The following is a 19,435-nucleotide window of genomic DNA, read 5'->3' on the forward strand; positions in this document are numbered from 1 at the left end:
TCCTCTCCCAGCCTCGTCCTGTTCAGCTGCTCCTCTCCCAGCCTCTTCCTGTTCAGCTGCTCCTCTCCCAGCCTCTTCCTGTTCAGCTGCTCCTCTCCCAGCCTCTCCCTGTTCAGCTGCTCCTCTCCCAGCCTCTCTCTGTTCAGCTGCTCCTTTCCCAGCCTCTTCCTGTTCAGCTGCTCCTTTCCCAGCCTCACCCTGTTCAGATGCTCCTCTCTCTGTTCAGCTGCTCCTCTCCCAGACTCTCCCTGTTCAGCTGCTCCTCTCCCAGCCTCTCCCTGTTCAGCTGCTCCTCTCCCAGCCTCTCCCTGTTCAGCTGCTCCTCTCCCAGCCTCTCCCTGTTCAGATGCTCCTCTCCCAGCCTCTCCCTGTTCAGATGCTCCTCTCCCAGCCTCTCCCTGTTCAGCTGCTCCTCTCCCAGCCTCTTCCTGTTCAGCTGCTCCTCTCCCAGCCTCTCCCTGTTCAGCTGCTCCACTCCCAGCCTCGTCCTGTTCAGCAGCTCCTCTCCCAACCTCTCCCTGTTCAGATGCTCCTCTCCCAGCCTCGTCCTGTTCAGCAGCTCCTCTCCCAACCTCTCCCTGTTCAGATGCTCCTCTCCCAGCCTCTCCCTGTTCAGCTGCCTCTCTCCCAGCCTCTCTCTGTTCAGATGCTCCTCTCCCAGCCTCTTCCTGTTCAGCTGCTCCTCTCCCAGCCTCTCCCTGTTCAGCTGCTCCACTCCCAGCCTCGTCCTGTTCAGCAGCTCCTCTCCCAACCTCTCCCTGTTCAGCTGCTCCTCTCCCAGCCTCTCTCTGTTCAGATGCTCCTCTCCCAGCCTCTCCCTGTTCAGCTGCTCCTCTCCCAGCCTCTCCCTGTTCAGCTGCTCCTCTCCCAGCCTCTCCCTGTTCAGCTGCTCCTCTCCCAGCCTCTTCCTGTTCAGCTGCTCCTCTCCCAGCCTCTTCCTGTTCAGCTGCTCCTCTCCCAGCCTCTCTCTGTTCAGCTGCTCCTCTCCCAGCCTCTTCCTGTTCAGCTGCTCCTCTCCCAGCCTCTCTCTGTTCAGCTGCTCCTCTCCCAGCCTCTCCCTGTTCAGCTGCTCCTCTCCCAGCCTCTCCCTGTTCAGCTGCTCCTCTCCCAGCCTCGTCCTGTTCAGCAGCTCCTCTCCCAACCTCTCCCCGTTCAGAAGCCGCTCTCCCAGCCTCGTCCTGTTCAGATGCTCCTCTCCAAGCCTCTCCCTGTTCAGCTGCTCCTCTCCCAGCCTCTTCCTGTTCAGCTGCTCCTCTCTCAGCCTCTCCCTGTTCAGCTGCTCCTCTCCCAGCCTCTCCCTGTTCAGCTGCTCCTCTCCCAGCCTCTCCCTGTTCAGCTGCTCCTCTCCCAGCCTCGTCCTGTTCAGCAGCTCCTCTCCCAGCCTCATCCTGTTCAGATGCTCCTCTGCCAGCCTCTCCCTGTTCAGTTGCTCCTCTCCCAGCCTCTCCCTGTTCAGCTGCACCTCTCCCAGCCTTTCCCTGTTCAGATGCCCCTCTCCCAGCCTCTCCCTGTTCAGCAGCTCCTCTCCCAGCCTCTCCCTGTTCAGCTGCTCCTCTCCCAGCCTCTCCCTGTTCAGCTGCTCCTCTCCCAGCCTCTCCCTGTTCAGCTGCTCCTCTCCCAGCCTCTCCCTGTTCAGCTGCTCCTCTCCCAGCCTCTCCCTGTTCAGCTGCTCCTCTCCCAGCCTCTCCCTGTTCAGCTGCTCCTCTCCCAGCCTCTCCCTGTTCAGCTGCTCCTCTCCCAGCCTCTTCCTGTTCAGCTGCTCCTCTCCCAGCCTCTCCCAACACCCACACTGGGCACCCCTGGGCCGATAGCCGCCGTGTACAAAATGCCAGCTTGGCACCTTGGCTGTGCCAATCTGGTAACTTGGTAGTGGCACTCTCGGGTGCCCAGATGGCACCAGCAGTGCCAGGGTACCACCCAGCCCAGAGACTAGCTGTCTCACTCTAATTTGCAGATTTGCCAAAACTTGGTCCCATCCACACTGGACAGGATTCACTTCTCAACGTCTCGTGAGATTCTGTTAGATCTCACAAGGCATCGTGAGCCGGGTATAGCCTGGGGGCAGGGTCTCCCGGCTTTTACCTGCCAAGTTGCACCATGGCTCGCTGCTTTTCGGGCGCAGCATGGCCGTTCGATTGCGCCCATTGAAACCTTTCCGTTAAATCACGCCCATGGTTTGTGATGCAGAGCGAGGCCAACAGCGCGGGTTCAATTCCTGTATCGGCTGAACTTATTCATGAAAGCCCCGTCTTCTCAACCTTGCCCCTCATCTGAGGTGTGGAGATCCTCAGGTTAAATCACCACCAGTCAGCTCTCCGCCGTCCCCCTCTAAGGGGAAAGAAGCCTATGGTCATCTGGGACTATGGCGACTCAAAATTATACCCCACACGTGGAAATCAACTCATCCACCAGTGAGCCTCGCCTTGCCCGAGATTTCCTCAATTTCCTTTTCCCCATAAGTATACAGGAGAATCTGCCCTCCTACTGCTGTCACTATTGGCTGAAATTCTCATAAGATGAAACACAATGCGAATTCCCAATGGCAGCAAGTGTGCCTGGGATTGATGTTTCAGCAGCTCAATCAATACAGGAGGAAAGCACATTGAATTTTCAATGTTCTATTGCAAGATCATGGATGAGTTTGCTTTTTCCTTACAGTTACAACCCCCATGGAGGCCACGGGGTATAGACCATCCGTTTCCCCGTGTCCTCTACTGAATACGAACTTCACTGGTAACGGGGCGAGGCTTCCCCTTTAACGAGGGGAATCCACATAGTCTAAAAACTCCAACCTGATTGTAGGTTGGGGCAGGAGACTCTTCGGGGAGTGGAATCTGTCTGCTCCTTAAATAAACCTTTATTTTGCATCCTACCATTCATTCTGCATGATCTCTCTGTTCTCATTCTACCCTTACAAACTAATGTGTTTACAGCTTACACACTTTCCCATTGCATTTTACCCAATATGGCCTAATTGGCAACTATTTAATTCATAAATGACAAATTGTTACTATAATGCATCTGACTTCAAAGAACAAACAGTTAGCAATCACAATTTCATTTCCAATAGCAATTTGTAAACTGAGGTCCAAAATGTAATGATCTTGTTGTGTTATGGTACAGTATTGTTCTTAAATAATTGACTTATTTCAGGTTTGAAAGACTACAGTGCTTTCCTGGCTCTTCATACTGTGTTGGACTTCTGGGAATCTGTGGGTTTGGAGAGAATTCGAGGATATATCAATAACCTCGTGTCCCAAGCTGGTGAGTGATATTCATTTTTTTATTATTCCTTTATGTGATGTGGGTTTCGCCAGGTGGGCAGCATTTATTGTTCAACCCTAATGTACTTTGACCTGTCAGCACCAAAACCTGATATTATGGTTATTTCTCATTTGGCATTTAACTATACAGAATTAGGTTTCCACGCTGTACCACTAAGCTTAGTAAATGTACAGGGTCTTGCTAAGCTGCTGCTCCTGTCCTAGAGACATAGAGTTTTACAGCACAGAAAGAGGCCCTTTGCCCCATTGTGTCTGTGCCCACGTTCAAACACCTATCTATTCTAATCCCATTTTCTTGCACTTGATCTGCAGCTTTGTATGCTATGACTTTTCAAGTGCTCACCTGACTGCTTCTAAAATGTTGTGAGAGTTCCCGCCTCTACACCCTTTCAGACATTGAGTTCCAGATTCCAACCATCCTCTGGGTGAAACGGTTTTTCTCAAATCCCCTCTAAACCTCCTGCCCCTTACCATAAATCTGTGCCTCCTGGTTACATACATAGAAGATAGGAGCAGGAGGCCCTTCGAGCCTGCTCCGCCATTTATCACGTCCATGGCTGATCATCCAACACAATAGCCCAATCCTGCTTTCTCCCCATAACCTTTGATCCCATTCGCCCGAAGCGCTATATCTACCGCCTCTTGAATATATTAAATGTTTTAGCATCAACTACTTCCTGTGGTAATGAATTCCACAGGCTCACCACTCTTTGTGTGAAGAAATGTCTCCTCATCTCTGTCCGAAATGGCTGACCCTGAATCCGCAGAAGTTTTTCCTGAATCCTCAGGTTATTGATCCCTCCGCTAGGGGGGAATGTTTTTTCCTATCTACCCTATTTATGTCCCCCGCAGGTCCCCCCCCCCCAGCCTTCTCAACTCTAAGGAGAACAACCCCAGTCTAACCAGCCTCTCTTCATAATTGAAGGTCCTGAACATACCTTGGGCGCAATTCTCTGCTCCCGTGCCGTTTCAGAGAATCGCCTGGGTCGCCAAATGTTCCCGCGACGCCGGTCCGACGCCCTCCCGCGATTCACAGAAGCGGCCAGATCGGCACAATCGCGTTTTGCGCGGCGCGGTCCAGTAAATCGCCCGGGATAGCCAAAATGGCGATTCACCGGTACCCCCGCGATTCTCAGTGCCGGATGGGCCAAGCGGCCTGCCCAAAACGGCGGGTTCCCCCCGGCGGCGTCCACACCTGGTCGCTGCCGGCGGGAACAGCGCGGGAACGCTGGGAGGGGGTGGCCTGATGGGACGGGAGGGGGGATCCTGCACCGGGGGGGCCTCAAATGGGGTCTGGCCCGTGATCGGTGCCCACCGATCGTCGGGCCCGCCTCTCTGAAGGAGGACCTCCTTTCTTCCGCAGCCCCGCAAGACCCGTCTTCTTGCGGGGATGACTCGGGGAGGACGGCAACCACACATGCGTGGGTTGGCGCCGGCCAACCCTCGCATGCGCGGGTGACACCAGTTATGCGGCGTAAATGACGCGGTGCCGCTCCTAGCCCATTTTCGGGCCCTGAATCGGTCGGGATAGGGGCCGTTTCGCGCCGTCGTGAACCTCGACGGCGTTCACGACGGCGCGAACATTCTGTCTCCATTTCAGAGAATCGCGCTCCTTGTGTCCAACCTTGTCCAAATTACCATTATTCATGAGTGTGCTGAGCATTGATATTAGCCTGTTTTGACCTCATGCATACATCTGCATGGCCGAGATAGATTACTGTAATGAAAATTAAAAGCAGTAGAAATACATAGCAGGGTAACATCCATAAAACAAAAAATACAGATACTGAAGGTTATATGCCTGAAATTGCATAATATTTGGTTTTTTTTCCATCCTGTGGACATGCCTGATTAGTGCTTAAACACTTGGGAGCTCTGCCTTTGAGAGGAATGTTGCATTCATGATTTAGTACCTATAATATGCCATAGACAGCAAAGATGGGAAGTGGGTGACAGTGGTGTAGTGGTAATGTCACTGGGCTTGTAATCCAGAGGCCCAGGTATGGTGCCATGGGTTCAAATCCCACCAGAGCAGCTGGTGGAATTTAAATTCAATTAATAAGTTATAAAGCTAGTTTCGAGGAGCTGACCAAAGGAATAGGAAGCATGCAGGCGGGGAAGGCACCGGGGCCGGCGAGGGAGGGGGAGGCGGAGATAGTGGTGGCGATGGACACTGAGAAAGCCTTCGATAGGGTAGAGTGGGGGTACCTGTGGGAGGTGCTGAAGAGGTTTGGGTTTGGGGAGGGGTTTGTCAAGTGGGTTAGGCTGTTGTATGAGGTCCCGTTGGCAAGTGTGGCCACAAACAGGAGGAGGTCCGAGTACTTTCGTTGCACCGAGGGACGAGGCAGGGGTGTCCCCTGTCCCCCCTGCTCTTCGCACTGGCGATTGAACCCCTGGCTATGGTACTGAGAGAGTCGAGGAACTGGAGGGGGTTGGTGTGGGGTGGGGAGGAGCATGGGGTTGGTGCGGGGTGGGGAGGAGCATAGGGTGTCGCTCTATGCGGACGACTTGCAGCTATATGTGGCGGACCCGGTGGGGGGAATGCCGGAGGTAATGAGGATCCTTAGGGAATTTGGGGATTTCTCGGGGTACAAGCTCAACATGGGGAAGAGCGAGCTGTTCGTGGTTCACCCAGGGGACCAGGAGAGGGGGATTGGCAAGCTCCCACTAAAAAGGGCGGAGAGGAGCTTCAGGTATTTGGGGGCCCAGCTGGCCAGGAGCTGGGGGGGCTCTGCATAGGCTTAATTTCACAAGGCTGGTGGAGCAAATGGAGGAGGAGTTCAAGAGGTGGGATGCGTTGCCGCTGTCCTTGGCGGGTAGGGTGCAGTCAGTCAAAATGACGGTGCTCCCAAGGTTTTTATTCCTGTTCCAGTGCCTCCCCGTGTTTATCCCAAAGGCCTTTGTTAGGCGGGTCAACAGGAGTATAATGGGGTTTGTGTGGGCGCGAGGGACTCCGAGGGTGAGAAGGGTGTTTCTGGAGCGGAGTAGAGATGGGGGGGCTGGCGCTGCCCAACCTCTGTGGGTACTACTGGGCCGCCAATGCGACGATGGTGCGCAAGTGGGTGATGGAGGGGGAGGGGGCTGCATGGAAGAGGTTGGAGACGGTGTCTTGTGTGGGTACAAGTTTGGGGGCGCTGGCAACGGCGCCGCTGCCGTTCCCTCCAAGGAGGTATACCACGAGCCCGGTGGTGGCGGCTGCCCTCAAAACCTGGGGGCAGTGGAGGCGGCACAGGGGGGAAGCTGGGGCCTCGGTGTGGACCCCAATATGGGGGAACCACCGGTTCGCCCCAGGAAGAACAGATGGAAGGTTTTCAGGGTGGCACAGGGCAGGGATACGAAGGTTGGGGGACCTGTTTGTGGACAGGAGGTTTGCGAGCCTGGGTGAGCTGGAGGAGAAGTATGGGCTCCCCCCGGGGAACACCTTCAGGTGCTAACAGGTAAGGGCGTTTGCCAGGCGGCAGGTGGTGGAATTCCCACGGCTGCTCCCACACACAGTACAGGACAGGGTGCTCTCGGGGGGGTGGGTTGGAGTGGGGAAGATCTCGGAAACTTACCAGGTGATGCAGGAGGAGGAGGAGGCCTCGGTGGTGGAGGTGAAAGGCAAGTGAGAGGAGGAGTTGGGAGAGGAGATCGAAGAGAGGACGTGGGCAAATGTCCTAGGGAGGGTAAACTCTTCCTCATCGTGCGCGAGGCTCAGCCTCATACAGTTTAAAGTGCTGCACAGGGCACACATGACCGGTACAAGGATGAGCCGGTTTTTTGGGGGTGAGGACAGGTGTATTAGGTGCTCAGGGAGCCCAGCAAATCACACCCATATGTTCTGGGCATGCCCAGCGCTTGAGGAATTTTGGAAGGGCGTAGCGAGGACGGTGTCGAGGGAGGTAGGATCCAGGGTCAAACCGGGCTGGGGGCTCGCAATATTTGGTGTCGCAGAGGAGCCGGGAGTGCAGGAGGCGAAAGAGGCCGGAATTCTGGCCTTTGCGTCCCTGGTAGCCCGGCGAAGGATTCTTCTTCAGTGGAAGGATGCGAGGCCCCCAAGCGTGGAATCCTGGATCAACGATATGGCGGGGTTTATTAAGTTGGAGAGGGTGAAATTCGATTCGCCTTGAGAGGGTCGGTACAAGAGTTCTTTAGGTGGTGGCAACCGTTCTTAGACTTCCTGGCAGAACGGTAGACATTGGTCAATGGCAGCAGCAACTCGGGGGGTGGGGGGGGGGGGGGGGGGGGGTGGGTGGAGGGGGGGGGTGTTACTTTACTTTATTTTTATTTTTGCTTTTGTTATTTACACTGGAGGGTCTGAGGGGGTGTATATACCTGTTGTGTTAAGTCGGGGTGTCAATGTTAATTTATTATTATTTATGTACAGGGGGGAGGGGGTATGGAGGGTTGCTTTTCTGGATTGTGTTTTGTACTTAACCCTGTTGGGTTCCTTTTTCATTTTGTTGTTGATATTTTATGAAAACCTTAATAAAAATTATTTGTTGAAAAAAAAGCTAGTTTCAGTAATGATGAAACTGTCATTGATTGTTGTAAAAACCCACCTAATTCACTCAGAGAAAGAAATCTGCATCCTTACCTGACTCACAGTAATGTTGGTTGACTCTTTACTGCCCTCTGAAATGGCCCAGCAAGCCACTCAATTTGAGGGCAATTAGGGATGGGCGACAAATGCTGGCCAGCCAGCAAAGCCCACATTCCATTACAGCGTTTCCTTGTAGCTGTAAATTGTCCATGTTTCACAGCCACACAACAAGGTGCTGAGAGCACCAGCCTTCTAAACCATCAGCTTGGTCCTAAGAGTTGGCTTGGTGTTATCTCATGTGTGTTCTCTGAGTTGGCCAAATGTGGTAGCTGCTTTCCCTATGCTTGTATTGATCTCTTCTTCAAGGGTTACATTGTTTATCATCACAGAAACAACTGCAGCAGAATTTGCTGCCATTTCCAGAGTGATGTTTTTTTTTCCAGTGGAGTTTGAATAAGTGTTAGCTCTCTCTCAAAGTCTTCCCAATGTTAATTATCGGCCTTATTAGTTCTTTCCATAGTAGATACTGGTTCAGTTGGCATAAGGGTATGTGGGAGGATATTAGGGATTCCCAATATTCCCAGGGGGTATGGGAGTAAGGGGTATTAAGACATTGGGGATTCCAGAGGGATTATGGGAGGAGGCGTAGGGGGCAGATGTGTTCACCGATGCCAAAGATGAACCAGGCAACGTGCCTCAGTGACGACTGTCCAGTGGCCCTGACACGATCATAATGAAGTGCTTCAAGAGGTTGGTCATGAAGGGCATCAACTCCATACTCCCAGGATGTCTAGATCCACTGCAATTCGCATACTGTCGCAACCGGTCCACAGCAGATGGCATTTCCCTGGCCCTACACTCATCCCGAGAGCATCTCGACAACAAGGACTCCTACATCAGACTCCTATTTATTGACTACAGCTCCATCTTCAACACCATAATCCCAGCCAAGCTCATATCAAAGCTCCAAAAGCTAGGACTTGGCCGCTCACTCTGCAACTGGATCCTCGTCTTTCTGACCCACAGACCAAAATCAGTAAGAATAAACAACACCTCCTCAACGATAGTCCTCAATACCGGGGCCCCGCAAGGCTACGTATTTAACCCCCACACACCTATACTCCCTATACACACACGGCTGCGTGGCAAAATTTGGCCCCAACTCCATCGACAAATTTGCTGACGACATAACCGTAGTGGGTCGGATCTTGAACAATGGCAAGTCAGAATTCAGGAGGGAGATAGACTCCCATCGAGTAGAACAGCACGGTAGCACATTTTTTTTTTTTCCACCCCGGACCCCCCTCTTGCCCTGGACCCCCATGCCACCCACTCCATTCCCGCCCGGACCCCCTCCCAGCCTCTCCGCTCCTGCCCCGGACCCCTCCCCTTCTCTCTGCTCCTGCCCGGACGCCCTCCCACTCTCTCTGCTCCCTCCCAAACCCCCTCCCACTCTCTGCTCCCGACCCGCTCCCACTCTCTCCGCTCCCGCCCAGACCCCCCTCCCACTCTCTCCGCTCCAGACCCCCTCCCACGCTCTCCGCTCCGGACCCCCTCCCACTCTCTCCGCTCCCGCCCAGACCCCCTCCCCCTCTCTCTGCTCTGGACCCCCTCCCACTCTCTCTGCTCCGGACCCCCTCCCACTCTCTTTGCTCCAGACCCCCACCCCCTCTCTCCGCTCCTGCCCTGGACCCCCCTGCCAGCCACTCCATTCCCGCCCCGGACGCCCTCCCAGCCTCCCCGCTCCCGTCCCAGACCCCTCCCTCTCTCTCTACTCCCGCCCCAGACGCCTCCCAGCCTCATCGCTCCCATCCGGACCCCCTCCACCCTCTCCGCTCCTGCCCAGATTTCCGCTCCCGCCCGGACCCCCCTCTCTTTGCTCCCACCCCGAACCCCCCTCTCTCCGCTCCCACCCGGACTCCCCTCTCTCCGCTCCCGCCCAGCCCCCCTCCCACCCTCTCCGCCCCCGCCCCGGACCCCCTCCCACTAGCACAGTAGCACATTGATTAGCACAGTTGCTTCACAGCTCCAGGGTCCCAGGTTCAATTCCCGGCTTGGGTCACTGTCTGTGTGGAGTCTGCACGTTCTCTCCGTGTCTGCGTGGGTTTACTCTGGGTGCTCCGATTTCCTCCCACAGTCCAAAGATGTGCAGGTTAGGTAGATTGGCCATGCTGAATTGCCCTTATTGTCCAAAAGAGGTGAGGTGGGGTGACGGGCTTACTGCGTGGAGGCGTGGGCTTAAGTGCGGCGCTCTTTCTAAGGGCCGGTGCAGAATCGATGGGCCAAATGGCCTTCTTCTGCACTGTAAATTCTATGATTCTATAATGTTCTGCAGTCCTGAGGGATGATGAGATTGAGATGGGGGCTGGTGTTCCCTGGTCATGCAAGTTTGGGGCAGACTGTACGGTTTGAATGTGTGATTGATGGGATTTCATTCTGTGCTACATTTACGCCAGGGGTGGACCTTCAGGAATTTGAAGCCAAAATGTTAGGTTCCAGGAATAAAACAGCTAGTCTATTACTGAAATAGTTTGTAATTCAGTTAGGGAAAAACAATTGCAGCTTATATCAATAAATTCCAGGCTGAAGATCTAATATTACATTACAATGCTGTTTAGCAAGCCCCATCCCAGACACTTGAGCACATAGCACAGCCTGACATTCAATGCAGTAATGAGGATGTACTATACTGCTGTCGGTACCGGCTTTCAGATGAAACTTTAAAACAAGACCCGGTTCCTTTTAAGACGAACATGAAATATCCCTTGACAGTATTTGAAGAAGAACATGGGTGTTCTCCTTGTCTCGTTGTCAACATTTTCCCCTCTGTCAATACGACTAAAACACATTTGCCATGATTTTGCTCTCGCATGGCGACGATGTTAAGTAATGGGTTAAGAGACATTGCAATTAGCTGTCTCATTTATGTTAAGTATCCATTAATTGACACTGATATGTAAAGGGGCTTCAGGTGGCCTCTGTCAGGTGATGTAAAGTGAGAGTTTTGTGCAAAGGCTGTTGGAAGGAAATAAATGTGTGTTTGTGAAAAAGGAACAGAACTTTAGACTCTTCATATCACAGCAACTAAAACGTCTAACAATTGGTAGCAGAGGATAGTTGCTGTGTAAATGTGAAGGGTTGAAAGATACAACTTTTCCAGATCAAACCAAGGAGTGAGTGAGAAAAGAAAAAAAAAAGGGATATATGGCTGAACCGAGGATAAAGATGGCTGGATATGACTATCCTCCCTTATTTTCTGAAAGGGAATCGTACGACCAATGGAGAAGTGCAGTAGTTATGTGGACTAAGGTAACTGCTTTGGGAAAGAGAAAACAAGGTATGGCATTGGCTCTTTCTCTACCATATGGCAGTAAAATCCGAAACAAAGGCTTTCTGAGCTGGAATTGGAAGAGTTAGACTCAGAAGAAGGTCTGGAGACTTTATTACATTATATGGATAAGATTTATAAGAAAGATGACTTGTTAAGTGTGTATGAAGCACGGTCGGATTTTGATAAGTTCCGGAAAATGGAGGATATCTCCATGGAAGACTATATAATGGAATTTGGCAGACTATATAAAACGCTGCAGAAACACAATCTGGAATTTCCACAGTCTGTGTTGGCCTTTAAATTACTTGACTGTGCTAGAGTGAGCAACATGGGTAGGCTCCTGGTTTTGACAGGAGTTCAGTTTACTGATAAGGATACTTATTCGAACAGATGACAAAAGCTTTACAAAAGTTTCTGGGGAAACATTCGATTCCGATGGCTCTGATGACCCAAATAGGTCAGCTTGCAATAAGGCAGAATATGGAAGATACACTACTAACAGGATGGCGAAATCGTATGGCTACGAACAGGGCTCAAGACTATAGAAGGAGACTGAGACAAGGAAATTATGAAGACAGAAACCCAGTTAGAACCTATAATAGGAAGATGAACCCCAGAAATGCACGTGGCATGACAAATCGATGTTTTCGATGTGACTCTCAATACCCATTATGCTTTCAACTGTCCAACTCGTTATGATAAAGTGTTTGAAGCAACACATGACACGGAAGAGTCAGAAGAGGAAAAAGATAGTGACCAGAAAGAAGGAATTGTCCTATTGCTAATGATGAGTTTTAGGATATGTGTGAAAACGTGAATATCAGAGTTATGAATATGGCTGCAGAAAGCCCATTCATAACTCTGATATTCATGTTTTCACACATATCCCTAAACTCATCATTATCAAATTCTCCCCCATTGTTCGTAAGGAATTTTGCCGGTGGACCCATTCCTGTCCCTATCCCTTTTTCCACGATTTGATCTTTACATCGTACAATCGTTGATTGACTAAATCTGGTTGCTAAATCTACAAAATGCAAAATAAATATATTATTTGCTTTATCCCAGATCTTAAGGTCCATACGAATACTAATAGGAGTAGAAGCCCACATGCACGTGAGATTTTGGTGGCTTCAAATAAATTAGATGAAAAAGTTATCAAAGAATCTAAACAGCAAGAATTGCATAGTTGGAGTGAATTTGGGGTATACACGGAAGTACCGGATAGGGGACAAAGAGCTCTATCCCACAGATGGATTTGCACGGAAAAGCTTCTTCTGGATGGAACTTATAAGGCAAAGGCCAGGCTTGTGGCAAGGGTTTTGAAGAAAACTTAGAAGATCAGGATTTAAGGGTAGATTCACCTACTGCAGGAAAGGTTATTTTAAAGATCTTCTTGGCTCTGTTAGCCACAAAGGCATGGGATTGCAAATCTATAGATTAAAAGCTGCCTTTTTGCAGGGGCATCAGCTCCAGAGAGACATTTTTCTCCGTCCTCCTAAAGAAGCAGCTAACACAGAAGGGGTACTCTGGAAGTTGAACAAATGTGTATATGGATTAAATGATGCACCTAGAGTCTGGTATTTTTCGGTAATGTCAGTTTTGTTAAAGTTAGGCTGTTGCCAGTTGAAAGCAGATCCTGCAATGTTTTACTGGCACTAGAAAGGAAATCTTTCTGGCATTTTTATGATGCATGTCGATGATTTTTTGTGGGGTGGGACTAGTGATTTTGAAGCTATTGTAATATCTGGTTTGAGGAAAGAAATCAGGGTTGGAAGTCAGGTTTCCGGTGCATTTAAATATATTGGACTGGAAATTGGGCAGACTAAGTTAGGGGCAACTTTACGTCAGCAATCTTATTTGGAAAGCATCAGCCCAATAGCAATTAGTCATGGCCGAGTTTCACAAAAAGACGCAATGGTTTCAAAGATAGAAAAAGAGCAACTGCGAAGTTTAATTGGGCAACTGAACTGGTTAGGTTGACAGACTAGACCGGACGTGAGTTTTGATGTCTTAGAGTTGAGTACAAAAATGAATGATCCCAAAGTGGAAGACATAATAAGAGCAAATAAAGCGTTGGCCAAACTAAAAATGTAGGCGTGTGTTTTGAAGTTCCCGGTTTTAGGTGACCTTAGGCACTTGAAACTCATAGTTTATAGTGATGCGTCCTACGGAAATTTATGTGATGGGGTTTCAAACGCAGGAGGTTTTATGATTTTCCTTTTGGGGAACAATGGTAAATGTTGCCCGCTTGTGTGGGAAACAAAGAAAATAAGGAGAGTGGTAAAAAGCACTTTGGCTGCTGAGACGTTAAGCCTTGTAGAGGTGGTGGATATGGCCTTTTATATAAGTATGATATTAACAGAAATTTTGGGATTCGGGGATTTGGGTAATATACCTATTGACTGTCACATTGACAATAAATCCCTGTGGGAAAATGTGCACTCTACAAAAAGTGTCAATGAAAAGAGGTTACGGATAGACATCGCAAGTTTGAAGCAGATGTTGGACAGAGGGGAAATAACAAAAATTATATGGGTCGACAGAAGCTATCAACCGTCAGACTGTTTTACGAAAAGAAGGGCGAGTTCACAGAAACTTTTGTATAATGTTAATGAAGGGCGCTTGTTTCTGTGACTGTTTTTAAAAAATTTCTCGTCCAAACAAAAAATAAAAGGGGGGGGGGGAATCATGTGTGTGTTTTTGAGTTTCTTGAAATTTTGTTTTCACCTAATTATTATTTTTTTCTCCAAGGAAGGGGAGACTGTTAAGTAATGGGTTAAGAGACATTGCAATTAGTTGTCTCATTTATGTTAAGTATCCATTAATTGACACTGAAATGTACAGGGGCTTCAGGTGGCCTCTGTCTGGTGATGTATAGTTAGAGTTTTGTGCAAAGGCTGTTGGAATGAAATAAATGTGTGTTTGTGAAAAAGGAACAGAACTTTAGACTCTTCATATCACAGCAACTAAAACATCTAACAACGTGGGCACAAAATCTCCCAAGACTCGGAAAACAAGAATCTTGCCGGCAAGATCTTATTTTCCGATTTCCCCCCCCCCCCCTCCCCCCATGGTACCCAGTGCCGGTACTATGCCATAGGGCCCCTCTGGGGCGCTCCATTGGTGTGTGGTTCCCCTTATATATGGTGGGGGGGGTTGCCCTTGTGAATGTTTGGGGTTGGGGTTCCTCATATCCATTGGGGGATGCATATTTTAATTGCAGATTGGGTCATCCTTTGTAAAAGCCTCCCCTATCTCTGTAGAGCAGGCAACATGTCTGTATTAGAACCCCCCCCCCCCCTCCGCCCCCAGGCATGACGATAGGTGAATTTGCATTTCATCATTTCTCAAGACGACTGCCTCTAATAAACCCTATTTTACTTTATTAATCTTTATTTTCCCAGCTCTCCCCTTCAAAAAGGGGAAAGCAGCCTATGATCAAGTGGGACTATGGGGACTTCACATTTTACATTTACGCGCTATCCACGACACTCCACCACGCGAATATTCCACAGTGTCCCCAACCGCCGGTCCAGCTCCGAAGCCTAGGCTTCCAGGCGCTTCAGCTGCGGACACTTCCTGTATACGTGTTGGCCCCACATAGAGTAGGAGGAACACACCATGGTTTGGAACCCTCCTGCCATGACTTGCCCCTTTAAAATAAACCTTTGGAAGATACTTAAAATCAAATAATACCAATTGCCCTCTTCCCTGGTCCTTGTTACTACAGAATATAGCCCTTACAAACCACCATTACAAACTATAAGCGATAAATACTTACCTGACCGTACTCACCAAATAAGCTGCCCCCCACTTGCCCCACGTCACTTTTGAATCCTGATGTACCTCAGGAGCTCCAAACTCCAAGCTTGCATTCTGCTCTCAGTTTGCTGTTTTGTCCTCCCCGGCTCTGCTCTTGGTCTCGCTCTTTAAACTTCTGGGTCCGCTCTCCTGGTTTCATGGCCATCGGTAGACATTTAATTCCAGATTCATTTACTGTTTATTGAATTCAAATGTTATCATCTGCCATGGTGGGATTCGAATCCAAAGCATTTTGCTGGGTCTCTGGATTACTAGTAAGTGACAATACCACTACGCCACTGCCCCCTGAAGCTGCAGTATTATCAGCCTCGAGATATCAAAGATTACGATGGTCATTCAAAGAATGATAAAAATCATGATCCTTTCAGTTTGCTAAGCTCTTATATCACCTTTCCTTTTTAAATGTAATCAATAATTGTCCATTTCTCTTGATATTCTATTTTATACAGATATTTTTATGATGTTCTCTCCAACTTGCTGATTCTCAGAAGTAGCAAGTTTGCCAATTCATGGTTAGCAAGGTACAGGGGAGGGAAGAAGAGAAAAATGAAAGATATCAAAAAGATGGTGAAAGAGACAAAATACAAAAGAGAAGATAACAAAACAAGAAGAAAAGAATGATGGACAGCTGAAAGAAAGGGAAAGAATTATCAGTAGAGAAAAAGATAGCAAAGAGAGAGAAACATAATTACGATGAGAGGTAAGGCTCAAGTTACAGAAAGTAAAAACTGCAGAAAGAAATAATCAATTTGGTGTACATGTAATTGTGTTTTGCCATCTACCAGTTCATGGGAACCCAGCAGAAAAATGTGATAAACTCACTATGATATCTGTCTCCTTATCGTATCTCAAGGAAAGGAGGTCCAGCTGAGTTAGAGAGAATACGAGCACAATTCTAATAAAATTATTGGTTCGGTGTTTTTTGTAAAATATTCCACAGTGGTGTAGGTGCAGGACATTTTTGTCATTTTATTATGCTTTGAGTTTGACATAGAAACAGTGGCATCAGCCACTTCTGTTCGTGGTCTGAGCATTTAATTTTGTGGTGGTAACAGCAATATACATTAATATAGCTCTTTCAGCATTGTAAAGCACCCGAAGATACAGAACCTTTATCGAAAAAAATTGATACCAAGCCATAGAAGGAGGATATGAGAGCAGGTGTCTAAAGAGGTTGGTTTTACAAACAAGTTACAGGAGGAAAGAGAGGCAGGGAGATGGACATTTCAAAGCAGTCTGATTGATCGCTGTGGTGTTGGGTGTTCTGATGTACAGATGAGCCAACACAGTTGCATTTGGTACAACGCTGTTTTATTCTAACATGCTATTTACAGTTCTGTCTTGATACTCTGCACGTGGTGACTTCCTGAGTGTGTTGTTAATCAGGTCCTGTCCTTGTCCTGGTCTCTAGATGGACTCCCCACCAGGTGTTGTGTTTCCTCTCTTATACTGTCTCTGTCCTTGTCTGTGATTGGTTGTCGTGTTGTGTGCTGATTTGTCTGTTGGTGTGTCTATCATGATGTGTGTGTTTGAATATCATGACAATCGCAGCCTGTCCACTTGCTTAAATATTCCCTTCCTCCACCATCGGTACATCATGGCTGCAGTGTGTACCTACAAGATGCACTGCAGCAATTCACCAAGGCTTCTTCACAGCACCTTCTGAATCCCTCACTTCTACACCTATAAAGACAGGAGCAGCAGATTCAAAGAAATACCACAACCTGCCAGTTCCCTCCCACCAAAGGTCACACAGCAGGCGCGATCTAACGGCTGCATCGCACCCAACATTGCAATCTGGATCCCACCCCACAATGGGTGCCCAGGTGGAACTACCAGGATGGCAGAGGCATTACCATGGTGGCAGGCTGACAGTATAAAGGTGCCCGAGTGGAATTTTGCCGCATTGGGGATCGGGCCTGGGATTGCCCTTCCCTTATGAGGTGGGGTGCGGGGGGCTCCAGGACCCCCTGGTAGGCGGGTTGGGCGATGGCGGGGTGTGGGGGTTTGGAGGCCGTGGTGGCGGTGTAGAGATCGGTGCCCTGATCTCTTCCTGCACTGGCAAGCGGAGCTTGTTAAAGCAGGAAATGGGACTAAGTGTGGCCCGGCGGGGCCTTCCTCGCCGAGGCCCCGAAATTAAGCAGGTGGTCTTCAATAACGTGGTCTTTCTCGGCACTGCAAGCGCCGGGAAATACCCAGTTAAACACGCTCAACGTGGGACTCTGTTTCATTTCCATTAAATTGTGTCCAACATCTTGAATTAGAAATATCTTTCATCGTCGCTGCATCAAAATCGTGGAACTCCCTCTGGAGCAGAATTGTGTGTGTACTAATGCCACATAGATTGCACAATTCAAGAAGGTGGCTCATCTCCACCTTTTCATGTAGAGAGAAGTAATAAATGCAATGCCATGTCCCAAGAATTTGTTAAAAAAAACAACAGTGCTTCTTGCGGCCTAACTGCTTTTTCACCTACCTCTGTAAAGGTGAACCAAGCAAACACTTGGTGAGTAACCAAGATATAAATTATTACAGTCCTTTATTTCACAATGGAAATAGCTATCATGGCCAAATTGTTTTCCAGTAATAATACAAAAGAAAGGACACGCCATACGAGCACAAAATAGGGGGTCTCTTGAGAAACAAAATAGCTTCAAACCTTTTCAGTCCTGATGCATGTCCGCCCCCAGCGACACACTTCATCAATAGCTGACTGCAAAAGTGATTAACTGCTCAAAATAGCAGCCAATGCCACTTTATTGCCCGGGATTTATCATACCCCGGGCATTCCTGGGGTTCACCTTCCTATTGTAGGTTCTAACTGGGTTTCTGTCTTCATAATTTCCAGTTCCCGATCTCCTTCTATAGTCTTGGAACCTGTTTGTAGCCGTGCAATTTCACCATCCTATTACTAGTGTATCTTCCATATTCTGCTTTATTGCAGACTGACATATTTGGGTCATCAGAGCCATCAGAATCGAATGGTTCCCCAGAAACTTTTGTAAAGCTTCTGTCATCTGATCGAATAAGGTATCCTTATCTGCAAACTGAACTCCTGTCAAAACCAGGAGCCTAACCATGTTGCTCACTCTAGCACAGTCAAGTAATTTAAAGACCAACACAGACTGTGGAAATTCCAGTTTGTGTTTCTGCCAAATTCCATTATATAGTCTTCCATGGAGAATTCCTCTATTTTCCAGAACCTATCAAAATCCGACCATGCTTCATACGCAATTAATAAGTCATCCTTTTTATAAATCTTATCCATATAACGTATTAGAGTCTCCAGACCTTCTTCTGAGTCTAACTCTTCCAATTCCAGCTTGGAAAACACTTTGCTTCGGATTTTACTGTCATAAGGTAGAGAAAGAGCCAATGCCATACCTTGTTTTCTCTTTCCCAGGGCAGTTACCTTGTCCACATAACTACCGCACTTCTCCATTGGTCGTATGATCCCCTTTCAGAAAATAAGGGGGGGTAGACATATCTGGCCATCTTTATCCTCGGTTCAGCCATATATCTTCTTTTTTTTTCTTCTCACTCACTCCTTGGTTTGGTATCTTTCAACCCTTCACATTTGCACAGCAACCATCGACTGCTACGATTTGTTAGCTGTTTAGCTGCTGTCGTATGAAGAGTGAAAGGTACTGCTCCTTTTTACAACCACCTTTATTTCACTTTAACAGACTCTGCATAAAACTCTATCTTCATATCACCAGACACAAAGGCCACCTGAAGCCTTGTTACATATCAGTGTCAATTATTGGATACTTAACATAAATGAGAGAACTAATTGGATTGACTTAACCCATTACGTAACAAGGGAGGAGAGTGGTTGAGGCTCAGTTTTTGTTTGCTGGAGTCCTGACTTTGGGCTGTAGCAGCGTGCTTAAGTTGGAGTTTTGTGACTGAAGTAAATTAAAGGTTAGTTTCTATATAAAGTGTAGTGTTTCTTTAATTTAATAATTAACTAAAAGTTGCTGTTTAGGTTGAAAGAAGGTGAGTTTTAAGCCAGCTTTAGACCATAAGACAGAGGAGCAGAATTAGGCCACTTGGCCCATCGAGTCTGTTCCGCCATTCAATCATGGCTGATATTTTCTCATCCCCATTCTCCTGCTTTCTCCCCATAACCCCAATCCCCTTATTAATCAAGAACCTATCTATCTCTGTCTTAAAGACACTCGATGATTTGGCCTCCACAGCCTTCTGTGGCAAAGAGTTCCACAGATTCACCACCCTCTGGCTGAAGAAATTCCTCCTCATCTCTGTTTTAAAGGATCATCCCTTTAGTCTGAGATTGTGTCCTCTGGTTCGAGTTTTTCCTCCAGGTGGAAACATCCTCTCCACATCCACTCTATCCAGGCCTCGCAGTATCCTGTAAGTTTCGATAAGATCCCCTCTCATCCTTCTAAACTCCAACGAGTACAGACCCAGAGTCCTCAAACATTCCTCATACGACAAGCTCTTCATTCC

General features: G+C 48.5%; 1 protein-coding gene across 4 annotated transcripts in view; it reads left to right on the forward strand.

Annotated features, from left to right (window-relative positions):
• The window catches only part of LOC140411039 (uncharacterized), a 325,334-nt gene that overhangs the window by 193,568 nt on the left and 112,331 nt on the right, over positions 1-19,435 (forward strand). For 3 of the 4 annotated variants that reach the window (XM_072500021.1, XM_072500022.1, XM_072500023.1), the window contains one exon: positions 3,154-3,264. In XM_072500021.1, coding sequence (XP_072356122.1) covers positions 3,154-3,264 — 111 coding nt within the window. Of the gene's footprint in view, positions 1-3,153; positions 3,265-15,411; positions 15,646-19,435 lie in introns of those variants that run through there. The other variant, XM_072500024.1, reaches the window with a different exon arrangement.

This window comes from Scyliorhinus torazame, chromosome 4 (genome assembly GCF_047496885.1).
Source record: "Scyliorhinus torazame isolate Kashiwa2021f chromosome 4, sScyTor2.1, whole genome shotgun sequence".
Lineage (NCBI taxonomy): Eukaryota > Metazoa > Chordata > Chondrichthyes > Carcharhiniformes > Scyliorhinidae > Scyliorhinus > Scyliorhinus torazame.